At 43.3% G+C, this 26,416-nt stretch overlaps 1 protein-coding gene across 2 annotated transcripts in view; it reads right to left on the reverse strand.

Annotated features, from left to right (window-relative positions):
* Positions 1-26,416, reverse strand: part of LOC6493456 (junctional adhesion molecule A) — a 93,488-nt gene that overhangs the window by 60,776 nt on the left and 6,296 nt on the right. For both annotated transcript variants that reach the window (XM_001957750.3, XM_014908898.2), the window contains exon 2: positions 3,884-4,381. In XM_001957750.3, the coding sequence (XP_001957786.2) occupies positions 3,884-3,950 (67 nt within the window). In that variant the 5' untranslated portion in view covers positions 3,951-4,381. The remainder of the gene's footprint in view (positions 1-3,883; positions 4,382-26,416) is intronic.

A 26,416-nucleotide genomic window follows, 5' to 3' on the forward strand; every position in this document is an offset into this window, starting at 1 on the left:
TCGTTTGCATGATTTATGCTTGCCGTTCCTTGTTTGGCCCTTCGTGACGTTAACAATCTATATACGGGACATACAGGATATATAAAAAAGGTTGTAAAAAGCCCAGGACAGACATGTGGGGACATAAACTGCTGCAGTAATTTTCGCATTGTTCCAACTCCAACTCGCTCCCGAAATGGGGCTTAATCAATACCCGAAATGAGAGCAACAAGGGCCTCAGGAATGGCAATGAAATATAAATATTTGACGTGCGAGACCGCCAGCCCCAAAATGTGGCAGACGCAGGCGAGGGCGATGGAAAGTGAGTTGTTTAGAAGGCGACATAACAATTGCAGATTTGGTGAAATTGCTTTTACTTGGCGCCACATAGACACATTCGCCCGCCACCACCCACCAAGGCCCACTTACTCCTCCAGAAATGCGTATGTCCTCGTCAACGTGTTGTAATCAAATGGAACTTGACGTTGGAATTGCGCAAATTGCGCTTTTATGTAGGCTGTCGATTTGTTCTCTCTCCCTCCTGTTCCATTACAATCTCACACACAAGCAGAGCCAGGACCTCTTTCATTTCCTTTTGGTAAGCCCTACAGTAGTCCCTTTTTTCGAGCCAAATGTGTTTAAGTACTTCTTTAAAATTGAGTTGGGAGTTGAGTTTAAATGGGTCTGGATCTGATAGGCTTTAGGTGTTATTTTCTTGAGTGGAGCAAAAGTATTTAAATTAGGAAATTATTTAATTAATAAATGTAGTAAATGTATAATGTAGTAAAGAGTGAATACTTATTTTCAACGCTAAAGGTTTCAAATGCTTTCAAAAAATGCTTTACGTCTGTACATCTGTTTTCTAAACATCAATCTGCCTGTTATATTTCAAGAATCTCTACTGTATCTGCCTCCTTCCAAACTTGAGCAACACATCTGTCAAATGGTTATTCGGTCTTTGTTCTAGGCTAGCCCATCCCTGGCAGGTCCTTTGCCTCCATCGCCTCCCCCTCCCAGGAAAATTAGCGCCCAGCCTTTCAAATTGAAAACGTGAACCATGCGGTTCATTGGTAATTCATTTATGCGCACATTTGCCAATGCTGCTCCTGGCTCTGGTCGTCCTGGTACTCCTGGTCCTTCTAGTCCTTTTCCTCCCCTCCTCCTCCCTTGGTTTTCTCCATCTCCGCATTCTGTCTGTCAGTCCGTCGTCTGTCAGAATGGTTGAAATTGTGGAATGGTTTGATATTCAAACTGAGAGAACATTTTAAGAGATTTTTATCATTTTATTAAAATGTATTTAAGATGTATAGAACTTAATTAAAGCCAGAGAAAATTTTTATTTAACAAAAATACGAAAGTAATTTTTGAATAATTTATTCATAAAAATAATCCCTTTTCTCCCAGTGTCCTTGAGGGGAGACTTTCCCAGTTTGGTTGGGCGCTGGTCGTAGACCTCTCAGCTCCTGCCTCCTGGCTCCTGGTTCCTTTTCGGAGCTGCAGGTGTTTCGCATAAGAAATGGGCTGCCAGGACCGTCGATAGCAGGCCCCGGCATTAGATGTAATTTATACTTTTCGCCAGTCGCCACCACGCACGACTTGACGTCATGATAATGTATCGAATTCATTTTCCAGTTACTTTGCGCGCCGGTGTCTGGGGCTGGGACTCCTTCTTGGCAGCGTTTTGTTTGGCAAACATCACAAAACGCTTTCGACACATTTCCCATTCATACTCAATTACCTACGTGGCCCTTCTTCCATCCCGACCAGGTGCACGTGGCCAGTATTTTTTTGGCAGAGCCTTGCAGATTTCCAACCTTATTTTCTTGTACACTTTTTTTTCGCAGCCAACTCTTACTGTGAGTTTCCACTTTGTGTTTGAGTTTTACTGGCCAGGCCAACAACGTTCAATGACTTGCCGATGCCGGAGCCGGAAAGTTTGTTGCAAATATTTGACCAGCCAGGGCCTGGCCAGTCCTCGCCAGTCCTGGTCAGTGCAATTATTTATTTGATTTCGTTTTGCGCAGGCCAAACACTGTCCGAAAGTTTGCCCAACTTCTCCTCAAAAAAAAAGGCAAATATCCGAGTTCGTATGCAATTTCTATGCAGACGAGTGTGTTCTGGCCCAACTTAAAAATATTCATATTAAAACATGTGAGCCAATTACTTTTATGAAGTGCCCAACCCGTAAATTCTACTTTGTATAATTTACAACGCCAGAGCATCGAATTGAAAATTGAAATTGCAATCGAGCCGAAAACGCTAACTGAATGGCCCACTGGGCCCTGGTCAAATGAAAATAAACAACATTTAGTGTTTGGCCTTTTCCGCTAAATCAATCATAATCAATATTTAAATTGGTAAAATAGAGCAGAGCCAAAAAATAGGCATCAGGCGACTGGAAATAATTTATTAGCGCAGAGAGAAGCCCACAAATTTCCGCATCTAGCAGGTACATGGGAATGCACTTGGAAGAACAGGGGCATTTGATTGATGGACTGATTGATTGATTGACTGGGACAAGACTATGCGGCCAGAGTAGCGCTAATTCATCCACTTTCCAAAGGATTTTAATATGCCATCACTCTGTCTAAATTCTTAAATTCTTTGAACATATTGGCGTAATTCAATTGAAAATGTTGCGCCTGTCGGACGCAGAAGTCAGAGGCAAATGTCAAGCGAAAAATCGCTAAAAAATAGCCGACATTTGTTTTGAATTGGCATTCCAATGACTGGGGGGAATCGTCAATGTTTATTCGGTTGCACTTTAATTATTTTTACGCCCACCTGGATGGCTGGCTGACTGGGCAACTGAAGCAACTGGCGGGCTGTGGCACGCCCTAAGCGGAAATTGCATAGTGTCGCTATCGGTGTCGCCCCACACCCGACACGCCTTTTTGTTTTATTTTAATTGAATTTTGAAATATGTCCACGCCCCGCACTTGTTTTTTGTGCTTTTCCGTTTGCTCGTCTCTCTCCCGCTGTGTTTTCCTGCTTTCCTGCTTTCAGTTCAGTTCAGCTGCACCGAAAATGCAATTAATTCAAGCACTTTTTGAATTGTTCCAATGACCCTTCTCCTCGGCAGTTATTTGTTGCCATTGCTGCAATAAATTCTCTACGCTTCAAAAATAAATCAAATGCATTAAGGGCTGTGCGCTACTCCCTTTCCCCCCAATACATCCTTTGATAAATGTTAATTAAATCAGTTTTTTGGCTGCAATATTAAATACAGAATCCAGAATATTCTTATTGTGTTAATCCCGCACTGACAACTAGTGTTTTCGCCCATATTTTCTCACACAGCTCGGAGCACGTGCCGAATACTTAATTTGTTCGATTTACACAACATTATGACCGACTTGTGTTTCAATGTTTTACAAATTGAAATTACACTTTTCGGGCCTCGGGGTAAATCGGTTTTCCTAATTGATTCAGACTTCTTAGAAATATAGGGTTTGTAATAGACAACTTGTTGCTAAAATCTTAAACTATTTGCCCAGAAAACTTCCTCTTTTCAGATTTATTTTCTACTACAGGCATATTTTCGTTTTTATTTATTTTCTGGCACTTTTATTGTTGCGATGAGTAAAGCATAAAGTTTGAGGTCTTTAGTTTCGGCCAGAAGAGCCAGTGCCTGCCTGCCGGGCGTATGCGCAATATTATTACATTTAATTGAATATACTGAGGCCACAACTTTGCGCCGAGTTGGCAAAACTAATTGTTAATTGAAACAAAATCCAGGGAACGGACAATTAGAGACCAGAAAGGAAAGGAATCGCCGCCATACAAATGCCAACAATTAACTCAGACAACAATATAAGGCGGAACCCCGAGGCCCTTCCCTGGTCTGCTATGGAATGAGTTTGGGTTGTAAGCTAGGTTGGGATGGGATGGGATGGGTACTTACCGCTCATCACAATCACGACGAGGACGAGGACGCTGACGCTGATGCTGTGAGCCATGTGGAGTGCCATGGCTGCCCGGCTTCGGCTTCGGCTCCGGCTCCGGCTCCTTGCCCGGGAAATGGAAAACGATGACGGCGACAGGAACAAGAAGCGGAAATGCAGTAAGCCTGCTCCGGTCGAGGGCGTTGCAGCTCTTCTGGTTTCTGGCCCTCTGATTTTTGTTTCTGTTTGCTGGTTTTTGTTTTTCGTTTTTGTTTCTGCTTTTGCTTTTGCTGTGGCTTCTGGTTGTGCCTTTGCGTTTATGCTGGCAGCAATAACCAAGTTAGCAGCATCATCATCAGCATGGAAGGCAGCAGCTGCAGCGGCAGCACCAACGTCATTATCGGGCCTCCCGGCTCTCTATTAACTTGGCCAATTGCCAGAGCAGTGGCCCAGTCGCTGGCGCAGACAAAAGGAACTTATTCGCTTGCCGTTTGGCTTTCCCGTAGACAAAATGCGGCCTGAAAAGTAGAAAAGTGGAGAGCATTACGATCTGTTAGTGGACTGACGCGAAAGTTATTGCAACTGACAAAGCTGCCCCCAAAATGGTTGCTGCCATAAAAGGATGGATGGCTGAAGCTGCTTGTGCCCCGAAACTGAAAAGCACTCATCGACAGACTTCTGAGCTGGCTCCGGAGCTTCTTCCACCATCTGCTCCCCCAAGCCACTGGCAGGCTGCAACACAAAAATCAAAAACGACAACGGAAATGAACAAAACGATAATGGGGCATGCCGCCTGCATAATAATAGTCCCAGTTCAGTGGGTGAAAGAACAGTGGAATTACTACAAACTTAGAGACAATTCAATAAAATTAATATCTCGAAAATTAATATAGAAGTTATGATATAATTTACATCTTAAAGAACAATCTAAGCCTCATCACCCACTGTACATTCTACGACTTCATTTCTCTCCTACTTAAAATTTTTGGCCAGGCCACGTGCACAATCTCTGGCAGGAACTGGGGAATTTAATTTTCTAAATATAATTTTTCACTTTTTTATTTTTATTGCCTCGATGGGCCAGGGCCGGGCCAAGCTGGAAAAAGTTTAAACAGTAATTAAGTTAATTGCCTGTCTGCCCGGCAGCTTAGTTTTCCTCAGTAATATTTTGGATTTCGACAGTGGACTGAGGAACTATAATTATTTGCTTCAAAAGCCTGGCCCATGGAGATGATCGATTCATCGACATTAATGCCAAAATAATGGAAGGCAGGCGCATTTATTACGCATACGCCATGTGCACACGCCGTAATATGTGAGCGAAAATTTCGATTTTTTCGCATTTATGTAGTAAAAATTTTTGCCGCCACTCCATGCCATTATTCCTGATAGGACGAGGTCGGGGGGCATATAGCAGGGGTAGGGACAGGGGCAAGGGGGATTCATAATTCTAATGCATGGATATTATGTGCCATAGTCTGCACATGCAAATTACCGCTACACCGAACAGCCATATACGTACGATGCTATATCATTCCGCCCACTTTTCAGAGTTACCAGTTCCCGGTTCCGTACTTATTGTTAGGAAACGGAAAGAAGGCAGCAAAGCAAAAAAAGCCATTTTTTGCTATTATTGTTAGCTATCGGTTGGATGTACAATGTACATGTATGCGTGTTCGTCCTGCCACACACACACAGCCACACACACTCTCTCTCTTACATGCCAGACTTCAGACTTTGGAAAGCAATTTGCCACGCACTGTCAGTGAAGTTGAACGCAGTGCAACATTTCTAATTTTCAGCTACGAAAAATTTATACAATAAAAAGCGCTGGCCAAACATTGCAATGTTGGCAACGCTGGCAATGCATTGCCAGAAAAAAATGCAAAAATAAACGAAGAACATCTCGTTGCCAAAAAAAAATTTACATAAATACAATTCACACACAAGCAGGCATACGTACTCCGGCAGATGCGCAATGTAAATTGTATTGTACAAAGATTTGCTTTTTCGGTTCCGTGTCGCCTGCTGCAGTGAGCGAGAGTCCTTCTCCACCGGCCTCGGACTTAGTCAGTAGGACTGCCTAGTTACCAAGCCCCTGTCAGTACCGTTTCAGTTCTAAGCCCAAGACTTTAATTCTGAAATTATCTTAAACAAATATCTCTGACATTTGCATAATTCGCATTAACAGCCCTTTTAACCCCATTAATATGAAATGTTTTCCCGAGTCTGGTTCAGTTATGATCTCTGAATTGTTAACAATCTTAAGCCGTTTCCAAGGAGCCCATATACTTAAGCCAATGGATTAGAATTGCCCAAAAATCGTGCTTCATTTTTCTTGGGGATATCCGGAATGGTGGGCTTGTAATTACTCCCGAGCAGGCAAAAGCAACGAAATCGGCAAGAAAATGTATATAACATTATAAAGCAATTTGCAGTAAATCACCCAAAGCGACGCGCGTGTTTATAAATCACAAACAGCCCATGAGCCTTCCCGCCAAGCTTTCTGCTTTTCCAACCATTCTTTTTTTGTTGTTTTCTGTGGCGATGTCCCGCTGCTAGAAAACCAAAATCAAAATGAATAATTAATATGTCGCGCCTGCCGCAGAAACCATCTTCCAACTTCCCCCAGCCGACACTGGGAAGGGGAGACTGAAATGAAAGCAATTCCAGAGCTTCCATGCTGATGTCGGATGGCAAAGAAAACAAAACAAAGTCGCGGAGCAAAAACTCCGGCTCATGTGAGTCCCTGCGGCGTCTAAGCCAAAGTCGAGACGACTCGAGAAAAAAACTCGTCCAACGAGATTGACAAATTTGGCATAGCAAATGAAATGCTTGACTCGGCTACGACTCCTAAATTTTTCATTTATGACAATGTTTACGTAATTCGACAGCCAAAACAATCCCCTCGCTCCTGCCATCCTCGTACGCAAATGGGCTCTCATTTGTTGTCATTTTCCGGAAAAGAAAGGGGGAACTCCCATCCTGTCTGGCTGGATGGCTGGCTGGAAAAGCCAGGAGACACCGTGTGGCTGTTACGGGCTGCAGCAATGGCTTTTAAACCGTTTTAAATGGCCGGCGATTTGTTTGAATGTTGCGACATAAAACTGCAATCTATGGCCCATTCCGGAGGCAAAGGTGCTGCCTAAATAGCTTCATCGACCAGGCAGCAACAAGCCGATTCTGCACGAGTCCATTTACCAAAGTGTCCTGCTGAAAGGAAGAGCCTCAGGGTCGTTAAATAATCAAAGATCTTGTGCAAATTGTGACAAACAGCTTACGGATTAAGGCTAAAAGGGGAATTGCTAGGCAACATGGGGTATTAGCAAAGCAAATGAAAAGAATGTATGGTATGGCTACAAAATGAACTATAAAGGACTACCCCAGGTACTTGGCTTTATCTACGAGTACCCTTAAAGAAATTTAGTTTGTTGAAGGGAAGTAAGAGTACTCAGCGCCTGTAGCCAAGGTTATCCATCTAAAAAATGGGATATAATCATGGGGCTCATTTGAGACAAATCAGAGCTTAATTTGCATGCCGTTGGAATACAACTTTCATCCATCAGATAAAATGCTAGTCGAACAATTTCCCACTCGACTGGCTCGTTATCCCTCGTCAAACTTTATGATAATTATGCAAATTAAGAGCGGCTCCTAATTGAAATCAACAACAATGGAGAGAGCCATGACCTTGGCATGGCGAGTCATTAGTCAAACGATTGCAATTGACAAACAGTCGGTGGCCGAGTCGGTCGAGTCGGTGACCCCCAAAAGTGCCCCGAAAAAATATGAGAAAATTATTGTTTTGTTTGTGCAATGGGGGAGTGGGCCTTGAGCCTTGCGCTTCACGGCATATTAAGCAAAATGAATAAATTACAATTGCAAATAGGCAATTTCCTACACTTCCTTCCTTTCGACATTTCACTGTGCAGCACAATGGGGGCGTGGTCAGGCGGTCGCCCATCGGGTCTCGGCCAAGTTCTTATCGTTGTTGCTATTTTTGGTATTTGCCTGGTTTTGTGGCGGCTGTCAACTTTTCGTGGCAGTGAGTTTTGGCAACGCTGGTCGGTTTTGGTCTAAATAACGTCTAATTTGCAATTTTGTTTAATTGTTTGCGGCTTTGGATTTTGACATGATTCCACAACAACTTCCTCCCATCATCCTCCGTCCATCCGTTTTGGGCCATGGCGTGCGGCCGGATCGTAACTGATTGTTTGTGTTTTGTGTTATTTGAGGTTTTTAGTTTGGGTCAACATCAATGAATACAAACACGCACCACTAAATTCACAATCCCCCACAGGCCCCACAGACGCCACCAAAATAACCCAAAAGCCACTCGCCCCGACGGCTTTTTCCGCTCCAACTCATCCAACTGGCCGCGTGTCTTGGCCAAATTATAATAAAAAGAGTTTCCATTGCGACCAGCCTTTTGAGAAATTAAAGTCTGGCCAATAGACAGTTTTCATTTGAATTTGGATGAAAATTTCAATTAAAAAGTGATATCAATACCACTATGAAGGCTGGGTGATGAATAGAGTAGTAAACTGGTTTTAATTTAATTGGTCAAGGGGCAAAAATCTTAATACGAAATATTTTTTCAATTTTCTGTCCTTTTTCTCTGATGGGACCCATTGTAAATGGGGTTGTGCCCCATAGGGCCCAGAGTGATGTCTATATCTTCTCTAATTTGTATGAGATTCTCAAGCGGAATACCTTAAACGATTTCTGGGTCAATTCCCCGACGATCTGTATATAAATCTTATTAGGAAATATTTTTTCGATTTTCAACCCTTTTTGCTGATGGGATCCCTTGAAAATGGGATCCTCTCCAATTTTGATCCGATTCGGGGTCAATAACTCTTTTAAATAATAAGAGTTATACCGAAAATTTAATAACTTTTTAAACAGCCAAACTCTTCTAAAAGTGTCCTTTAAATATTACACACCCTTGACTATTGGCCAGCAATAAAAGGCACTCAAGCGGAGCTTGAATGTCAGTGTCCTGGCCTGGTCCTCAATTCATTTTCGCCGTCCCTTCCTACAATGGCTCCTACAAATTAGCTGTGCAAGTGCCTTGCACTTAGTTTCTGTCTGTGTACTTTCCGAAATTGGCTTTCACACGCCATTTGCATTTAATTGCAGAGATGCCAGGGACACGGGTTGACAAAAAAAAAGGAAGAAGTAAGGAGTTGAAGCAAATTGGCTAGCTAGGATACTGCGACTCCCGCAGTCTTGCCAGTCCACTGTTGGCCTTGTTAACAAGAGCATTTGCCTAAAACGCCGGAGCTTCATTTGGCAAATCAAATATTATTGCTAATGCCACGGCGACTATCAGCAGCCTTCAGCCGATAAGTGGCTATTTGGCCATAATGGGCATTAAAGTTTAGGAGTTCGAGTGCGACTTTAATGCCAGCTGGAGGCACTTATACCGCCATCCATCCTCATCGCCTTGAGCTCGGGGATGATGATGATGCCCATTCCGACATCCCAACATCCCGACATCCCGGATCCCGACTTCCTCAGTATTTATTGTCAATAAAGCCCTTGCAAAACAACACAAATGCGACACAGAAAATATTGTAAGTGTGCAGTGAATGCCATCTAAATGTCTATATGCGATACATTTTATATGTATTTTCTAGATTGAATTGGAAAGTCACCACCAAGGCCCCCTCAGCCGAGGCATTCCCCAACCGCTCCACGTATTTCGATCCCACTTCAATTGAAAATTGTCTGCGTGGCAAAAGTGAAATGCTTCAGAGGAGCGAGTCACACAATCGTAGTATCGAATCGAATGGAATCGGTGGCGTCTCCACCGGCTCCTCCTCCTTCGACTGCCTGCCCCTTTTCGGATTCCCAAAGTCTATGCCGTTGCCATTGATGTTTTGCTGCGCACTCGAGTGTGTTTTCTTTAGTAATGGAATTTATTAATATTTCATTGTGTCCTCCCGTGAAGGAGCCAAGCCAAGCTCGGCTTTGGGTTTCGGTTCGGGTTTTTGTGGCTGCCTCCAAGGAATGTCAACAATTGCCAGCACTTGGAATGCTTGAACCCCCTTGCGCCCTCAGCCACACCCCTACTCAACAATTTTTACCAAAATATGAAGTAAAAAAAAAGGAAACTTTCCCTCATTGGTTAAGTACTTTTTGAGGTTTCCATTATGAAATCGTAAAGTTTTTGTCTACGGATGAATTTGCATTGGAGTGTTTAGGATACACTTTCAGCGAAATGTACTCATTTATGGGGGATATGTGTTTCTAAGAAGGAATTTAAGTGCCAAAAATTGTTCTCTCTGCAGAAGCACTTATTGCGCCTGATGGCCCAATTACGGCCCAGATATTTATCAATCTTGGAGTGCAATTTCTCATTTCGAGAGAGTGTGTGGGTTTACGGTTGATTTGCCTAATTGCTGCTGCCAAGGAATATTAATAACGCATTTTCCGAGTGACTGGCATCTGGAAACAACTCGTTCTCGACTTTAACACTTCAATCTCCTATATGCAGTCCGGAAAAGAAGTTCTACTCCAAAACTTGACAGCACCAGTAGTCTAGTGTCAGTCTCAGCCATACAATATATATATTTAAAATGCATAATTCAAGGAGAAGCCATGTGTATGTGCTGGCAAAGAAAAAACTTGAAAACTTTCAAGGCAGAGCTGGTCCTGGCCAGAGAGTTCTTGTTGACCAACAAAGCGCATAATGCAACTTTCCAATGGAGAGACGCCTCTGCTCCCATAATCATTTCAAATTCCACAACAAACAGCAAAAATCAAATTTGGAAAACTCGTAAGAAATCTAGCACTCCATGCACCCACCATTTGGCCCATTCTCCGGACGTTTTCTCGTCTCCTTACTGCCGTAAACTTTTCAGCCATGGACAGAATGGAATACGAATTTTTGGCACAACGCACACACAAAAAAATGATGTTATGAAATGGGGGTTCTTAGGGGGTTCTGGAGGAGTTCCAGAGGGGTTCTGGCCACAATGGTAGAGTGGTTGAAATGTGAGGAAAAACTCTTGTGATTTCAGCAATCAGAGTTTTCGGAGGCCACCCACCATCGCCATTCCCATCTCCAGTTCGCGAACAATATGAAAATAATAAAAACAGTTACATAAATCAAAAATGATAAGCGAAAAACAGTGCATAAAAGTTGAACACTGTGGGGGAAAAATAAAAACTAGACTGCAGCCGGGAGGTACTGGGGCTGGATATAGTTTTTCTTGGCTTCTCCTTCTGGTTGAGCTCCACCCTTTGCGGATTTCGATGCAAAACACAACATGGAAAATCGAAAGTTGAGCTCCTTCAGATATAAGAAGGAAATCGACTCGAACAACAGGAAGCGTCTGTCTTGGCCAAGTCTGTCGTCTATTTTTCTCCTTTTTTTTCCATTTTAAACTCAATCTCAGGATCTCTAGCTCCACAGCTCCCTCCTTCGGCAAAGGTGAAAAATGCGAGTCAATTTTTTTCCCATTTACTTCTCCAGACAACCAATCCCACCACCAAGAAAGAAAAACCATCTGCAATCACAAGAACTGAATTATTATTGCAAAGGCAAGGGGTATAAAGTTTAGTTTGGATTTAACAAAAAAAAAAGTGCCAAGGCTACGCGGCGTATGAGCAATATATACCCTTTTCAAATAAAATTCAAGTGTATTTCATTTTCGTATTTATTTTTCACCATTATTTACAAATGGGCGTGGCCTGGCATTAACATATCAACGCCCACTTTGGCCATATCTCTCGCATAAGACTGACAAGCGATCGAAGTAGTGAAACTGCAATCGAGTCCAGGCTTATTTATATTGCACTGCAATGTGATGGTACGCCCCCAGGATACTTGGTCCTTGGACCAGCCGTTCCTGGTCCTAGTCCTGGTCCTGGGCTGGGTGGGTTGGTGATTTGTTGTCCTGCCAGCCAGACTGTGCATACAAAATTACAGACGACGGTGTCGACATCCGAGCTGTTGGCAGTTAATGTGAAAAATGTGTTGAAAATCGCATTCATGCATAGATTTTTGTTCGCACCCCGGGAAATTTTTCGCCCAAGCAGCTGATTTGTTGGCATATTGATTTAGTGGCACTCCCGCAAAGCCAAAAGGAAACAAGGACTCCCCAAACAAATCAACTCGCCTGGCTAACTGGCTAACAGGCTGGCTGGTTGACTTAAAGCCGACATAAAGCTGCTATGAAATGCAATTAAGTCAACGCCTCGGCCAGGTTCTAGGACTTGTAGGCCGACAAACGATGACTTTGGGAGTGGCCTAGAGTGGCTAACCGTTGGGCAAATATTTGGCCAGACTCGCTGGGCCAGGCCGACTCTTAATGGACCACATTAGACACAAAATACGAGCACATTTGCGGCCCACACAAAAAGGTAAACTAACTCTCACACGCTCTCATAAATGTGCAATTTATGGACAATAATTGCCAATAAGGGCCACACAGCTGTCGTCGAGACTCGGCCTGGAGTCATAAAATCCTCCTCCTCGGCATACGTCGAATGTCCTTCCCCGGCTGCTGGCTGCTGCCTGCTAACTTCTGGCTCTGATCCTTATTCTGACTCTGATTCTGATTCTGTTTATGTGTGGATTTCGCATTCATTTGCATGGCGCAATATATTAGAGGCTTGCTCAATTTTCTCGAGAGTTAAATGGAAGCGGACTCTGAATTGTGGATATAACTCACAAGGAATTTGGTTTCGCCGCCACTAACTCGAGTTGAGTCTGATTTATACAGGATATGAGCTCGTACTTCGATGCCCAAATTGAAATCGAAATCTCGAATGGAGTATCTAGTTTGGGAAGTTTCAATTTAAGTAATCCATAGGTGAGTGGAGGGGCTCTAATTATTGCAGTAATCTAAGCCAGTAACATCTCATATATTAACTATTCTTTACAAATTATCAAAAGGACCTCTCTCGAGAGAAAACTTTATAATTTAAGTAGCATGTGAGCGAACTGGGCCAATTAATCTTTCGCGCCTGGCCGCCTTTTCGGGCTTAATTTAATTTCATTCGAGTTGGCCAGGAAGGGGAAAGTGGCTCGCAAGTTTAAATCAATCAAGAAGGGAAAATTTCAAATGGTTTATTTATGCATTCAGCATTTGTATCTGTTCGCCGACCGCACTCGGCAACCGCAGAAGATTCCTTCGGCCCCGAGGACGCCATGTATTCACGTATCCTTTTTGTGTAATGGCCCAAACGCGTCGTTTTTGTCGGGGCTTTAATGGCAATTTAAAATGTCGGAAAGCCGCAAATTTCCGTTATTCATACAAAATTAAACGCAAATATACTGCAAGGAGCCTTTGCACACGATCTGCCAGGACAGGGAGAAAAAAGGTTACTAAGTCTAAGAAATTCTAACAAAAATATTCTTAATCGGGCTTGGATTTTAGAGTTTTTTACTGAACTAATCACTACTTAATCGCTTAATCTTTTAAATTTTATTATTAGTATTTATTTCTCTCAGTGTCTGCAAACAATAGCCATCACTTTCGCTGGGAATGAGTGTGTGAGTGAGTGCAAACGTGCCGCGAGGAAATTAATTTCCGACAGAAGTCACACAGAAACGGCATCGAGACGCGAGTCCACGATAATTAACACACACAGAGACTGGCACACCCTCATATCCTGGCCACACGTCTCGCGGGATGTTTGCCTTGAAGACGGCTACTCATGGCCATGGAAAGGATGTCGCCGCAGGCCATCCACACCAGAAATTGTAGCCGCTGACAAACGCCAAGCTAACGGCTTCCAAAGGACAACCAACCGCGGACAGCGGACAGCGGACAGAGGACAGCGGGCAACGGGCAACGGACAACGGACAGCAGACTGTACAGAGGGAGATGCCTGTGGCTGTGGGCTAACTTGGGCGCAGCTGTCATCGGGCTGCGATAAATTTTGGAGGCCAATGCCGGGCGGCGACATAAATCAGCCCAAAGATTTATGGCGATTTGCGCAACTTGGCGTGCGCGATAAAGAGCCAAAGAATGCGTCCAAGGCGACCTGATCCGGATCCTGGTCGGGGCATCCAGGCATCCGGGGACGACTGTTGCTCCTCGTCTGCCATTGCCATTGCCAAGCTTAGTTCATAATAAGTGAGTGCGGCTTAAAAGGAAAATTCGGACCGCGAGGTACCTCTTACGAAAAGGATACAACACAATTCCTTTTGTAAGAAAATCAACCTTTCAAAGGGCTTTTCATAAAATCAAAACCAAAGTCTACATAATTAATTAACATATCTGATGTCAGAGCTGGTAAATACCCCCTTCTCAACTTATTTACAGGGTATGGGGCTAGCTAAGTCGGACAGCTAATGGACAATGGAGACAAAAAGTTAACAAGGGACCTGCTATCTGCCGCCTCCACTTTCCATTTCCGCATTCTTTGTGATTATCACACTGGGACCTATTTCCCACAATATCTGGCAAATTGAAAAGGGTAAGAATGTCCACTCCACTTCACTTTATCCCACTTTCTCCGTCGCATAAACCTATATATAGATAGACTGACACGGGCAGGCGATAAGATGTGGAAGATGTGAGAGATGTGGGTCAACGGATGACCGACTGGGATGGCTGGCCTGAATGCCCGCCTGCCTGCCCGTCTTGGACAAATTCATTAGGCGCCGGATATCGTAAAAGCCGGCCTCCAAAGCCTACCAAATGACTCAATTTACATTTCGAACATATTTTCATTAGCGCCCTGGATGATATCGCCCCCACAACGACGGACCGTCCATCTCATCTCATTTCATTTCATTTCTTTTCATTTGAAAAAGAAGCATCATATACTTCTTTCGGGTAAAGGAAAATACAAATATTCTTAATATTCAGAGCCTCATGCCAATGGCATTCTCGTTCCAGTTTCGCGTTCGCGTTTGCTCTCGCGTTCGCCTTGGCGGCCAATATTAAAAATAAAGTCCATCACTTACAGTCGCTTTCTTATTTATGCGACCGCCCGTCGACAGTTCCTCTTCCCGTTGATATTCCGTTGATATTCCGGCTTTGTAACCGCACTCCGTCCGACTGACTCGCTCCTCCACGGCCGGAATCATAAAAGTTAAGCGGCGGCCAGTGAGTGGCGAATGCTGTACAGTGAACACACAATAGGGACAGCCACTCCATCTGTCCGCCTGTCCGTCTGTCCGCAAGTCACCCGCTGGATGAGGAGCTCGGAGCTCGAGATGAAAGTGAAAGTTAAGAGCCCTTTAAAAACTTTTTCTTTTTATGACTTATTGCGCTCTTGAAGGCGACGACGGCATTATACAGACATGAAAAAAATAGTAGATGACTTATAGAAACACTTTTGTTTTTTGAAGAGGAAAATAATAATAATAGAAGCTATTAAAAATGAACAAATAAAATTTTGTAGGTGCAATATCATCATAATATTGCTTAACTCTTGCATGCTATTTAGATTCCCTTTGATTTTTGGTTTAAAAATTTCTTAAAGTGCATAAAAAAAAAGCAACAGCAACAATGAGCGCCTGTGCGTGAGTTTTATTATTATTATTCTCGCTGCAGTTTTTTTACTTTTTTTGTTTTTTGTTTGTTTGGTCCTCTAGCCGTGCCAGTGCCAGGGCATAAATATAAATAGCAACTTAAAAATTTTGCAAGCCATGGCAGCATTCTATTCACAACCACCCACGGAGCGTATGAGTAATGCGAATCGAAAGAAGCCTGTCAGGTGGGTGTATATGGTGTGTATGGTCTGTGTGTTTTCCTTTAGCACAAGCTTTAGCATGCAGATGGAAAATGAATGAGAATCACGCGACAAGGTACCCCACGATATCCTGCAAAGGATAAACAACATTCGGAGAAAATACATTCATAACTACCTCGACTAAGAACAACATAAACGTTGATATGTGTCACATTATGCCATTGGAAGGCGGCAAAGGAGCCGAAAGAACCTTAGAGCCGGGCTGCTGCCCGCGGCATCTTTATCCCGGCACTGCCATAAATCTTACAAAGAGAGCCTGGGATATCCTGGTACAATATTTGCTGACATGACAACCGAAAAACATACTCTCGGCATACAGAAGGTGATAATGACATTAGGCATTCATGTTGCTGATAAGGTGGCAGTGTCCTGAGTCCTGAGCCCCCAAGCCACTTCACCACCCACTGCTCGCCGCCCACTCAAACACAAACAACCACTGGAACAAGGACAAGAACACGACCAGCAACAACATTGACATGACGCCGCTGATAAAAGTCAACAATATAAATTAATAAAGCTGACAGGCGCGAGCGGCGGTACAACGGCCCCGAGGGATCCTGTTCAATGTCCTGCGTGTTTGCCATAATAATATATTTCATTTGAATCAACAAGCCAGAACAGGCCGGCACACAGGATAGGACACAGAACAAGGCAAAGGACCGCCGTTGGACCGCCGAGTCGCAAAGATATATTCATACATTTTAAAATATGCGCATTATGGGCGAAAGTAAGCTGATATTTATGCTAATAAACCCCTGGACGAGCCAAAGCAATTACTATAATTGCTCACTCCGGCACTCTGCATCAATATTCATTTAATTCACATGCCAAAAGTTTCATCTTTTTGTTTGACTTCCACAAAGGGCATATACGTATGATGTATGTTCGTGTGTGTAAGGCATTTTCTTCAAGGACGACGCTAAAGTTTGGCCCATCAAATCAAATATCAAAGCAACACGTGTGTTCGTCCTTCCCCCAAAAACAAAATATATAAGGAAAAACACAAACAAAAACACAGACTCCCGAAAGAGGGAGGCCTGTTCTTCAAAAGGATGTGGCAAGTGAGCCGCAGCTGTTGGCACTGATGGGAATGTAATTAAAATTGTTCACAATTGCACACTTGCACTTGCCCCAGATAAACTCAATATTTGATTTGGGGCCTTCCTGGGGCGCCTCCAATCATTTGTTGATTGCGGGCCGAAGAATCAACAGGAAGAAGGAAAAACTCTGAAAGCTGCCTCCGCACAAATCAGCGGAAAGTAAACTTCATTAACATTTCAATATTTTACTCCCTCGCAAATCAGTTTGCTGATTTCTTACATTATTTATTCACATTTTTTCTGTATCGATTTGGCGCATTCATTTGCCGAATGACTTGGGCCTCCATAAATTTAACACGTGTACACAGCCACCTCCCATCTTTATTTTTTTTTGCAACAAAATAATCAAGTCTGAGCCTTTCCCGACACAAAAGAATTCCAATTTTGAAAAGACCAACAACGAGCAGAAAGATGGCTTTCTCGGTAGTCTTTAAATTTAGTCAGTAACTAAGTTATTGGATGGTAAGCTTCTTAAGATTAAGATTATATGTCTGCTTTGGAGAAATATTAAATATTTTAGGAATTTATGAAAACTAAATAGTTTTTGGTAAGATAATCCGACTTCTATAATATTTGATTCCCATAATACCCAAAAAAAATCAGAAACTAAGAATCACCATAAATACTATTTAAAATGTCTTTTAAAAAACCCTCAGACAATCGTCCTTTTCATTATCATCTCTGGCAATTTTTGTGCTTATTGCCCAAATATGCGTCCAATTAAAATATAATTCATGGCCGGCAGCAGCTTAGTGCTCTTTATGTTCCCAATGGCTCCCCAGTGAGCATTTGTAACTGCACAACAATAACCAGAGCGAATAAAAAAGCGAGAGGGGGCTACAAAACAGAGAGAGATGGGCAGAGATAGAGGGACAGAGGCAGAGACAAGGACTGAGGTAAGCAATGGCAAGTCGACTTTAATTTGTTTCGTGTGCCGCCATGGATGAGGACCATAACGAAATGAACTCGCCGAGGAGGAAGAATCCTTCGGCATGCAACGCCCGCGGCTGGCCCAGTCCCTGCCATCACGTTCCTGTCGGGGTGTAACATTTGTGGGCATATAAAAAAATATCATAACTATATATGTATATACGTGGAACAGCATTTATTCGGATTGAAACCGAGCTGAGCAAAAATGTAAACAGTTTTTTTTTTGCCATTTTCTGGCCGCGCCAGGACAGGACAGGCCAGGCCGGGAATGGAACATGTATGGCTTTTTATGAAGACCCGGAGAGAGGCCAACAAAAAGGAGGCCAATGGCCAGTGGCAAACAAATGGCCCAATCCGGCACAGAAAGTGAGAGAGAGTGGGGCAAGCAAATGCACTGGGGTGCCACAAACAGACAGACTGGCTGGCTGGATGGCTGGCTGACTGGGATGACCCACTGGCCAAGTGAGCAATGGCCAAAACAGCGGAGCAGCATAACGAGCGCTTAAATAATTAATATTACTCATACGCAGTGTTGGCTGCTTCTCCTGCTGCTCCTGCGATGCTCCTTCGCGGTATAAATCATAAAACGTGCACTCAGCGCGCATATTAAATCCTTTGGGCTAATGAACACTGAAACTGATTGATGAAGCCGAGACTATCTCCTACCAACTCTTTTTCCTTTCTCCTTTTGGAAATGTATCTTTGTATCTTTAAAGCTTTGCATCGCCACGGCTACGACTGCTGCCTGTTACTTCAATTAATAATGGAGCGTGAAAAGTTTCACTTTGCCAGCAGCATTAACATTTTGCATTCATTCATTAGGAACGGAGCAAAGTTTACGGAGCTGATGATAAATTGTAAAATTTTGAGAACTTAACCTTGTTTGTTGCGAGAAGGGAGCCCGAGCTGGCCAAATCAAACTTCTTCACTAATTCATTTTCATTTCGCTCCACGAAATTTTAAATGAAAAAATATGTGACCCTTTTTTTCTGGCCATAATCAAGATAAACAGCGGACAAAAGTATATCAACTTGCACATAGAGAAATTCTACGAAATCAGTTAAAATTTCTAAAGAAATTAATTCTATAGATTTAAGATTTAAAAATTCCAAAAAGGTATCAGGCAGTCGTTAGCCGAAGAAATGAAGATTCATTTTATTTCCGTTTTTTATTTTGTTTGTTCTTTTGGGATTCGGGGACAGAACATAATTTGAATTATTAATTAGCGCGTAATTAGTTGGGTCGATGTGCCTTAGCCCCCAGGTTCTTGTGACCACGTCTTGCGGCCATAATTTTAATACGCCAGGACCCCGAAAGCCTTTGATCTTCCCGAGGATTCCACGTCTTTTGATTACCTAATTCATTCACCTCTCTGCCCGACACCGAAAGTTTTTCCTTTCGCTTTCGTTGTTGTTGTCAGAGTTGCTTTTAAAATGCATAGAAATTTATCAGGCAAAAAATAACTCATTATGTGTCAAAAGCCCGACCCCTTTTCCCAGGTCCATTCCACTCTGTTTTTCTATCAGCCAAGTTCCCCCTTGACCCAATTAAGAGCGGAACTCAAATCTGAAAGTTTCGCTTTATGTTCGCTGACTCACTCGCCCACTCAAATCCCTCAAACTGCTCATGGCCCCCGTTGAAAAAGGACCGACCGCCGCCACTGTCCGCGCAATTAAAGCGACTTTGAGCAGTGGCTTATCAAGTGAAGCTTACACTGTAGTGGATAGGGTGCCCTATACCGCGAATGATCCTCGGCACAAAGTCAAACAACATGAAATGACAGTTTTATTTATTTTATTTACGAAAAGTTTTAATGACTTTGCGCTGGAAGGCAGCCCCTCTCAAGCCCGAAAATAAAAAGGACATCAAATTAATCCACAATCTTGAGCGTGGTGGCATAAAAATTCAGCCCTGAAAACACCAAAAATCGTATACAAATTAAATGTGAATGCGTACAAAAGAAGTTGTTAAATGTCAATTGGAATTTTCATAGAACAGCTCTGATAAGCAGCTAGTTTCGTGTACAAAAAATCCGAAAATGGCATAAAATTACGTCAATAAAATAAAAAAAAAGGTAAAGCGACAACAGTTCGCATTTATATGCATAGAGAGAGGGGCTCTCGCCCGATTTGCATGCATACTTCTATGTATGCTAATATGTGTTACTGGGTAGCCAGGGGCGGAGGACCAAGGAACCGAGGACTGGGCACCCCTTGGCATTTTATCGAGCAAACTTTTCGACATATAATTCACACCAGCTGCTAATTTAAGCGCCCGAGTTAATGACTCGGGCATAAAATTCTACGAGCCCCACACGACTTTAGACGGAGGGTCGAAGGGTCCTCGTAAATTTCCTGTTCAAGCACGCGACCAGGATATGGTCAAAAGTCAGGGGGCTCCGCAGAGAAGCACCAGAGATTCAGTCATAAAAACCCTAATAAATTATAGCCTGCCAGTGGTGTCGGTGATTTGATTGCCTTTGGTGGGTTAAGGCTCAGTATTTGCTTTCAATTTTGTTAATTATGCGAAAAGCAATCATAAAAAGTATTTGTTCCTTTTATTTTATAGATATTTTGTACTTAAAAATTATAAAAGTTAAATACCAATCCTGAAAGTAAACCACAACTACTGGTCAAGCACTTTTCAACTGTTTTCTGTATCAGAATTATCAGAATCGATTTTTTCGATTACTTTACAAGTGTCAAAAATGGCCCAAAGTTGGCCAGAACGTAGTTAACCAACTTGTTCAGTAAAATATTATTTCATTTCCTTTAAGCCTCATCCCAGTGACCAAGTTTTTATGCCTTCGCTTAGCCTCTTAACTGGCCAACTTTCAAATGCCGCACAATATTTAAACTTTGGCCAATTATAAGTTCAATTATATACGCTCTGTCCCGAAAACAAAATGACCCGCTTTTTCGTTTTTGTTAACAACAAGGACTGTTTAATTTTGGTCAAAACATTTGCTCTACTTTATGGCATTATAAAAGCTAGCATCCAGAAAGCGCCAGAAACGAATTTGTATTTTCACGCTCACCCTCAGCCTCGACTCCTCGTGGCAACAGTGTTCAACATGGCCAATTTGCTGCGGACGGAGGACCCGAGGCTGGCACGCCCCCCGCCTTTGCCCATCCTCTTGGCCGGCGGAACTTTGACGTTTGGTGTGTCAAAGTTTTGAAGCTGGCGCGTCCAGAGTGACAATGTTCTTCCCCCGCTCGTCGTTCTCCGTTTTTCAGAAACATGATTAAATCAGAGCCGCACAAACTGCATTAAAAAAGTTATACTTACAAAAAAAAAAAAAGGATGATCCAATTTCATTATTTCTGGTGTTGCATATTTAAAGGGTAATGCTGTTGTTTGTCTTTAGTTTAGACTTGGTTCGCAGCAATTTGTGGGTGAATCAAACACCAAGACAAAAAATCAGAAAAAAGTTAGCGACAGAAACGCAAATAAAATGCAAATGAAATTTTTGCTAATAAAATTCAGTTACAAACTTTCGGCAATGGCGTACAAAAATATTGCTCACTGGCGACTGCCGTGGAATGCGTTATTTACACAGTCCTCTTCATACAGACACATATAGAGACACACACAGGAACAACGTACAAATATCCTTGCCACACACATTCGCTAAAATGTGAACTGACCTGGTGTTGCATAAATTAAGGCGCCCGCAATGCATCGCATTTGACATTTGAACCGCTCCACCACCACAAAATTGGCAACTGCCATCCGCAGATGGTTTTTCCCATTCACCATTTTACCAGTTTCCAGTTGCCAGTTTGCCATTTACCATTTATACATACAGTCCGCTGGCCTGGCCTGGCTGCCTGTCCAGACCCATTGCCTAAGTGAATTTTCGCACTGCAATTGACGCCTCAGCATGCATCACGTATACGCCGTGTGCACCACGCGGGTTAATTGCGGGAATTTTCAACGATTTAGCACTATGAATGTCCTATAGAGCTACAGAGCGGATTGCTCCGGGATCTATTCTATAACTGGCGGCAAAACATTTCATTAGAGGTTGATTCGATTTGCATTTTTGGTTATCCACTTTTTTTGTGGGCTGTTAACAGTTGGAGAGCTCAAATGAAGCCATTTTGGAATTGGCCCTTGGGCGGCAGTTTGTATGAAATAATATAAATTTAAAATGGCTTTATTTATGATTCAAATTAGGCATTTAGCTTTAAATAAAAACTCCCATAAATTAACAAAACAACAAATAAAGAGTGTGTTCTCTACAGAAATTATTTAAAGTGGTCCAAAGTCAACCGAACTTGGTTAGGACCAGAAACTAGTTGGCACTCAACGTGGATATATATACGAGCACGCCTAGATGTCCCACACCGCCTCATTACCCACAGTCCATCTTTGATCCATCTGAGAGACAGATTAGGCAAACTTTATGCCCCGGGCTATTCAAATTGCTGCTTGACCCAATGCCCGGGCCCATTAAAAATCTCTAGGGGTGGGAATCAGTGGAATGAGGGGTTCCGGGTGGGGAGAGGGGCTTGAAAGCCTCGGGCCTCGAGCGCCATTATGTCCATGTCAATGTGTCTGAAGGGGGGAATCTTCCCCACACCACCGACACCCTTGTTCGTTGCCGGCGTCACAGGCCCCGGCTCCGGCTCCGGTCCCGTCTCCGTCTCTGGTCCTTCTCTGACTCTGACTCTGGCTCCGGATGAATTTCAACCTCATCTCGAATCTGCATTAATTTACGCCCATTGTGCGAGTGGTGCTGGGCTATGCTTAGTTCAGATACTGTATCTGTATCTTTTGGCGCTGCTGCCGCTGCTGCTGCTGCTGCCTCTGTCTTTGTTTTGCATTGTCACGCAAAGTGTTGCTTACTGTGACTGTTTGCCTCCTGGTGGCTGCCTCCCTCTGCTGCCTGCCTGCCACTTCCTCATCAATCCTCCTCCTCGATGTTATCGCGCATCAACAAGGCATAATAAGGAGGGCACACGCTTACCCACTTGGCTAAGACAAAGGGAAGCCCAGGCGTTTGTTTCTGTTTCAATTGCACCCCCTAGCCCCTAACCAGGATACCCCTCTTGTACTTGTACTTGGAAAAATTTTAGATTGTATAATGAAAATTTTAAATATTATATTTCACAATTTAAGGAAAGTTAAATGATAGTTTGGAGTTAAAAAGTAAAAGCTTTGCACTGCCTTTGGACTAAAAATCTGGTCTTTGTTGCTCTTGTCTTTGGGGATCTAAATACTATCACTAACTAATAAATACCTACTATAAATAATAGATTTTTCTCTATATTTCAGGGCAAAAGATTTTCTTCAAGTGCCTTTAAAATGTCACCCCGACTTGGGTGAAGCATTTGCACCCAGCTTGACTTTTTTTAATATCCCTGATTTTTGCGCCTGTTATCATTCGATGGATGCCAGGCCGCCTGTGGGCCTCCTGCTGTGTCTAGTTGTTAGCCACGGCAGGCAGGCCCCCTCCAGAGGACCCCCTTACAGTCCCCTCCCTATGCCACTGTCCTTGTTATTCATGTCGTCATTTCCTATTGTCGTCGTTGCTGTAATTGTTGTTGCCATTCTGGTTTCAGCCATCGTCCTACATGGGCGCCCAGCAACTTGTTTTCATTTTACGCTTGCCTGCCGCCTTTCAGCCCGCTCCGCTCGCTCCGCCCGCTGCCACTCCCCTCCCCGCCACAGCTGCTGTTGTCATTTTGTACAATTTTTCGCTCTGATTTTTAAATATAATCCAACGGCAATGCCACTGTTGGTCCTGAATCTTTAGCTCCAGCTCCTGCCCCTCCAGCTGCTGCTCCAGCTCCTGCTGCTGGTGATGGTTTTGTATCTGAATCTGTATCTGTATCTGTAGATGTGACTGTGAATGGTGGGGTGGTGGCCCAAGTCACGCGATATCGCGAAATCCGCTTTAGCGGAAATCTAATTGCACATCATCTCCCCATCTCTTTCATCCGCCATCGTTGCTCTCTCTTTCACTCTCGTCCTGTGGCCGTAGGCTGATTTTAACATAATGCTTTTTTAAATGCAAAGTTACAAACACTCGCTTGTTGCCCCACTGGTCCCGCGACCACGCCCACTCCCCACTGATGCCCCATAGCCCCACCCGCCCCCTTGGCTGTGTATTAGCACATTTTATGGCAGCGTCCGCCAGCATGGTGGCATTAGCATAAAGCAGACACAAAAGGCGAAAAAGGAAGGAAATAAAACAAGTTGAAATTATTTCTTCCTCCCTCGCAGGACTCGACTTTTTGATACCTTCCTTCAATCATAGTTAAATGGGTACTTTGAAAGAGGTTGAATAATTGAATGCAAGCTATTCACTGAATCAGACTCGATTGGATTATCGTTCAAGTGCACGTAAGACTCATCATTGTCCTTATTAATTGCGAAAGAATGGAGGCTTCCTGGGAAAACATAATAGATAAACGGCTTAAGAGCTTTTCCGCTGGTGAGGCCAGAAATTGCAAGAGTCCTAATTCGACTTGAAATCATTAGATCAAAATGGAATTACATGCTCCATTTTTTAATTAAAATTTCAGACTCTTCAAGCTGGATCAGCCAGACACCTCCTTCAGCCGCGTACAGGGTATTAATGCCCAAACATACAGAAATATATATTTATAAATTAATTTGCGGTCGTGTTGACATTTGACTTTTCCTCATGTGGCCTGCCAACGGGGCAGCTTTCTTTTAATTAATGTAAATATTTTTGCTGCTCAGGTACCCAGGCACAGGCCCGGAATCCATTCCAGAGTTAATGCAGTCATGATGGCGAACATTTTCCCGGCCATCCGGCTAATGCATTTTGGCCAATGTTTACCGATAATCCGATTGCAGTCAATGGCACTGAAATGGATAAACAGCAATGGCAGCGCAAATTCGAATTCATAATTAGTGGTGCCGGGGCTGTGATTGAGATTGGCATACAGAACCAATTCGAAAACTAAACTTTAACCAACAACTGTCAGGGCGAGTAAAATACAAAAGTGTCAATAAATTGTAAACGCATTCCCGCCACAAACGAATTCTATGGCTCAGTTTAAGACACAAAACTAGAGTTTACAAAGTCATCAGTGTCAGAGCGATGATATTAGCAATTACATTTTGGGAAAAACAGTTTCAAACTAATTTAAACCAACAGTCTGGCTCGGACAACGCTGCGTATACGCAATATGCGCGCAAATTGAGCATTTGATTTGGCTGCCAAACGTCGCCGCGTCCTCCTGCCTTTGACAGGATTCCGGGATCAGCTCGAGAGCAATCGAATAAGGAATAGGAAGGCACGGACCAGAAAAAGGACCCACGCTGAATAAAAGAGCAGCTGGGAAAAAAAGGCTAAAGTGTGACAAGTTTTTTTTTGTGCTCTGTGCTTTCTTTCCCAGCGCCATTTCCATTTACGTTGTTTACATTTGCCGAGGCGGGTTTTTTTTTTGTGTTGTTGCTCGTTGTCGAGTCGCTGCCAAAAGGCAAACGACACCCGCCGCCTGATGGGATGCGAAGCGATGCGATGCGGGTCATGTAATGGCCAGGGCCATGTCGCATAGGTGCGGCCTAGATAGCACACGGCGAGAAAATCCGCAGAGCACTACCTCCCAGAAGATAAGAAAGCTCACTGAGCCCTATAAGCTCCACCTGCATGACTACCTCAAGAAATTTATTGAATCAAACACATCTTAACAGTGCTTGATTTTCGAAATCGCTTAAATTAAGTTTACGGGGAGCTCTTGATTCAACAGATAAGGGGGCACTTGAAAAAAATATATCCCTTCAGAACTATACAAAAATGTATGTTTAATGGAAAGGAGATAGCCCTTAACACTCAATAGTCCTTTGATCTCAGCCCTTACGACAATGAAAAATATGTCCTAAAATAACCAAACCCTAGTTATTTTTTTCCCCTTTTTTTCTCCCAGTGGATGTGACACTCACTGTGACAGCAGCGATAACCAAAGTCTTGCTTGTTTTGTTCTCAACTCGGCGAGCGAGTTGCGTGTTTATTTTTTTCACCTCAGACCCCAACACTTCTTTTGGACTTTTTTACTTTTATGTCATTTTGGCTATCGGTGGGTGGCTGGGCAAATAACCGGGCAGATAAGTGGGTGTGAGAGTGTATTAAAGAAACATCTGGCAAACCGCCTCTATCCTGCCCAGGGCAACGCCTTTTTCCAATCTGTGTGCTTTTTTCCCCTGTTTTTTTGCGCCGACCTGCTTAAATTTAATTTAAAGGCTCTAACCATTGGGGCCGGGCTGAGCAAATGCAAACAAAATTAGGGCGCAGACTCTATTGGGGAGCGTGGCTGGAGCGGCATTGTCGCAGCATCAGAAATTAGCGTGACCAAGCCTTAATTGTGGAGCAAGTGGAGCAAGCGGATCAAGTGGGTTGGGCAACAATGGGTAGTCTTTTTGGGGAGATATTCCAAACAAACAGGCGGGAAGTCACGGGCCAAAGGATGGATCAAAATACTTGGATGGCAAACTTGGGGCGCCAAGGGGTTAAGACCCGGTGACCGGCCTTTGCTGAGACCCCAGAACTCTGCGGAGACCTTTGTCAGAGTTAAACGCTTTCGGACACTTGAGTTTTGGACCCGCTATTGAGACTTCACTTTAAATTAACATAATTTCTTCTTTTCTATTTGGGTTTCCCTTCGTTTCGGGGAACCTTTCGATCGCAATAGAAAGAAATGTAATGCGCTTTGACGGCGATGATTATTATAAGTTTTTCATTTTGGTCGCCCTTTTTATTGCCCAACCTGGGTCCGTCCATTAACCGAAATGAGTGCAATTCAAAATAATATCCCAGGACCCAAC

The sequence above is a fragment of the Drosophila ananassae genome, chromosome 2R (assembly GCF_017639315.1).
Source record: "Drosophila ananassae strain 14024-0371.13 chromosome 2R, ASM1763931v2, whole genome shotgun sequence".
Classification (NCBI taxonomy): domain Eukaryota; kingdom Metazoa; phylum Arthropoda; class Insecta; order Diptera; family Drosophilidae; genus Drosophila; species Drosophila ananassae.